Source organism: Echinops telfairi, unplaced genomic scaffold (assembly GCF_000313985.2).
Source record: "Echinops telfairi isolate 266 unplaced genomic scaffold, ASM31398v2 ScPeMD7_57;HRSCAF=196, whole genome shotgun sequence".
Lineage (NCBI taxonomy): Eukaryota > Metazoa > Chordata > Mammalia > Afrosoricida > Tenrecidae > Echinops > Echinops telfairi.
Genome location: NW_022103955.1, coordinates 374,449 through 377,837, shown reverse-complemented (window position 1 = coordinate 377,837; position 3,389 = coordinate 374,449). Strand labels below are relative to the sequence as shown.

The 3,389-nt window shown below is 37.5% G+C and overlaps 1 protein-coding gene across 2 annotated transcripts in view; it reads right to left on the bottom strand.

Annotated features, from left to right (window-relative positions):
• Positions 1-1,346: 1,346 nt before the first annotated feature.
• Positions 1,347-3,389, bottom strand: part of ALDH3A2 (aldehyde dehydrogenase 3 family member A2) — a 34,289-nt gene continuing 32,246 nt past the window's right edge. For both annotated transcript variants that reach the window (XM_045290823.1, XM_004702869.2), the window contains one exon: positions 1,347-1,500. Coding sequence is in view for 1 of the 2 variants with exons in the window: in XM_004702869.2 (XP_004702926.1) it covers positions 1,486-1,500 (15 nt within the window). In the remaining variant the exon portion in view is untranslated. The remainder of the gene's footprint in view (positions 1,501-3,389) is intronic.

The window sequence follows — 3,389 nt, the reverse complement described above, 5'->3', positions numbered from 1 at the left end:
GTCAGGTGCTCAAGTCCTAGTGGATGAAAGGCCTCCTACAGGGTTCTAGTGCCTTATATCTTGAGAGGAGCTGGGACGATGTAGCCTCAAATCTTTGCATTACTCTTCATTCTAAACAATGCTGAGAAAATCAGCATCCATCTTTTTTTTTAATAAAAAATTTTTAATTAATTATTTTATTATTAAATATTTTTATTGGGGGCTCTTACATCTACATCGCTTATCACAATACATTCATGCGTGTCAAGAACATTTACACATATGCTGCCATCATCATTTTCAAGGCATTCTTATCCCACTTGAGTCCCTGATATCAGCTCCCTATTTCTCCCCCCACACACGAATGCTTGATAAGTTATAGATTATTATTTTCATATCTTGCATTGTCCTCCGTTGCCCCTCACCCACTTTTCTGTTGTTCTTCTCCCTGGGAGGGGGTTATAGATTGATCCTTGTGATCAATTCCCCCTTTCTCTCTCCTCCCCCTAATTCTCCTGGTACCTCTACTCTCATTGTTGGTCCTAAGGGGTTTATCTATTCTGGATTCCCTGTATTTCAGGCGCGTGTCTGTAGCAGTGTGCGTGTTCTGGTCTAATCCGACTTGTAAGGTAGAACTGAGGTCAGGTTAGTGGGGGGAAGAAAGCACCATCGAACTAGAGGAAAGTTAATGTATTTCATCGGTGCTATACTACACACTGGCTGGCTCATTTCTTCCCTGTGACCACTCTGTGAGGGGATGTCCAATTGTCTACAGATGGGCACTGGGTCTCCAATTCACCCCCCCTCCCCTTTTCCCATTCACCTTGGGTATGGTTTTGTTCTGGGTCTTAGATGCTTAACACCTGATCTCATTGACACCTCAGGATCACACAGACTGGTGTCCTTCTTCCATGTGGGCTTTGTTGCTTCTCAGCTATATGGCCACTTGTTTATATTCAAGCCTTTAAGACCTCAGACACTATATCTTTTGATAGCTGGGCACCATCAGCTTTCTTCAGCACATTTGCTTATGCACCCATTTTGTCTTTGGTGATCATGTCAGAAAGGTGAGCATCACAGAATGCCGGACAGCATCCATATCTAAGGGTTCCACAGTTCTGAAAAGTTTCATGGGGTGATAGCTGCAGCTAGTTGCCAATAGGTTTACCCATGAACTGGTGTGAAGAAGTCATTGATTAGTCCTAAGTCTTCCTTATACGCTAAACATTCTGGGTTTAGCCTAACACATTCTACTCTTTTACCTCAAAGGTTTAAATAAGCACATTTTAAAGTAGTTGATGCTGGGTCCCCTGACTACTGGGGGGAAGCTGGGATTTGGCTGAAATGGCAAGTTTATTAATAGCAAGTGGTAATAACTTTTAGGTTTAATCACAGTGCATCTGCATTTTTCTTACTATTTTTTAGTGGAATTTTACAATTACTGGTTCATTAAAAAGTAGGAATTGTTCAGGAGAGGTAAGCAGGTGGTTGGACAGAATCATTCTTTCAGTAGTATGCTGCCTAGAAAGAAGAGAAAGGAATCAAAGTTACTCTACTGATTTAAAAACTCACCCAACCAGTCTTGGAACATAAAAGCTTATTATCAAACAAATACCTTTTGTTATCTAACAAATATCTTTTGCCTTCAGTACATTTGAGGGGGTGGGGGGAGAGATGAAGAAGGCCTGTGTGTCCTCCCTCAAACAACAACAGTAGTGAAATAAGAAGTGATGAAAACTGTATGAGAACTTCAAAATGTCTGTGGAAAGGCTTCATTATCCTTTCATTTTATTGCTTTGCACAAACTTTTCCCCCTTATTTTTATTTTATTTTAAAGCATTCTAAATACATTTCCCCTTTTAAAAAAATGCCTTTAAAATATTTTTTTTCTTTCAAACCATTTTATTAGGACATAATCCAGACATCATACCATTTCTTGTTCAATCATATCAAGTAGTGTTGTACAATCACTACCGCAATACATTTCAATTTTCTTCCTTCTTATACTCCTTGATATCAGCTCCCCATTATCCCCCTAGGAACTCTTATTCTAGTTATTACCTCTACAGATTCATATACCAAAAAAACCCCACCCTCATATTCTAGCCTAACTCTGTACTTAAGAAGCTAAAATTGCTACATGACATCGGAAAACTAAGGACAATTTTCTTTCTAAAATTCAAAAGCAGTATTGAATATAATCCACATCTATAGAGGCTGAAGATGTGCTGCTGCATCTTCAAAGGGCAAGTGTTGTTAGGTTTCAAAAACCTAATAATATCAATCAACTTCCATGTATCACAATCCTCAACTTTTCAAAATCCATAAAACTATAGTGCTTTTATCAGCCTACCTTAAAGTTATTGAAGCTTTCCTTTTTGTACTTACATTGTTAAAAAAAAAATTCACGGAGAGTAAGGTTTTCCAAAGGCCTTCCACACAGAGATTCTGATATGCTCCATTTATATTAACAATCACTACTTTTTATTTTCCATTTTAAAAGGTTCCAAATCTATTCTATTTCGAGTAAAACCAATTAATAAAATAAAATCCCAGCATATAACAAAATAAGTGAACTCTTAATTGTAGAGCAGAAGCAATTTCAGAAAAAAATTTTCCGGTCTCAGAAATTATAGTACTTATTTATTCTATTTATTATAATAAATATGCCCTGTAAAATATGAAATATAGACTCAGAGTATTTATCTATTATAAAAGATGGTGCGATAAAAGAAAGATAAAAACTAAAAAAGAACAGCAAAGAAGTACAAAGAGGAAAAGAAAGCCCAATCTGTGGCTGGTTCCATATGGGATTTCCCTCATTGTGAACTCACTCAACAGCAAACAGTCAACAAGAATTGAGAGTTTCAACAAGCTGAAAGTGGCCTCATAACGAGGGTAGTATATCTAAGAAAGGCTTTATGAAAAGTCTTGCCAAGGTCACTTTAACTCAGCATTACAGTCAGAATTCCAAACCTATTTTCTTAGTCTCAGCTAGATGTTATAAGTTGCTGCATCTCAAGACCCTAACAGAGAATGAACAGTATGTACAACACTCATCTGAACTCTGGACAGGCTTTAGTCTGTCTCGCATGGTATAGCTACATCTAGGAATATGGGTGCAAGCCTACGAATATGGCAAGCCTGGGAGCACCCCAGGTCTCCATCTTTTCCATTAGGTTGAGGAGTTCTACTTCAATCAGTAAGATGCATGTCAGTCTAGAGTAGAGATTGGCAAACTATAGTTGGAGAGCCAAAGGTGGCTCTTTCAATATGTACACGTGGCTCTGAAAATGAAAATAAAACTATCATAATTTTTTAGGCATTTAAAAAAATCAATTTATTGGGGCTCATAAAATTCATCACAATACATAGATCAATTGTGTAAAGCACATCTATACATTTGTTGC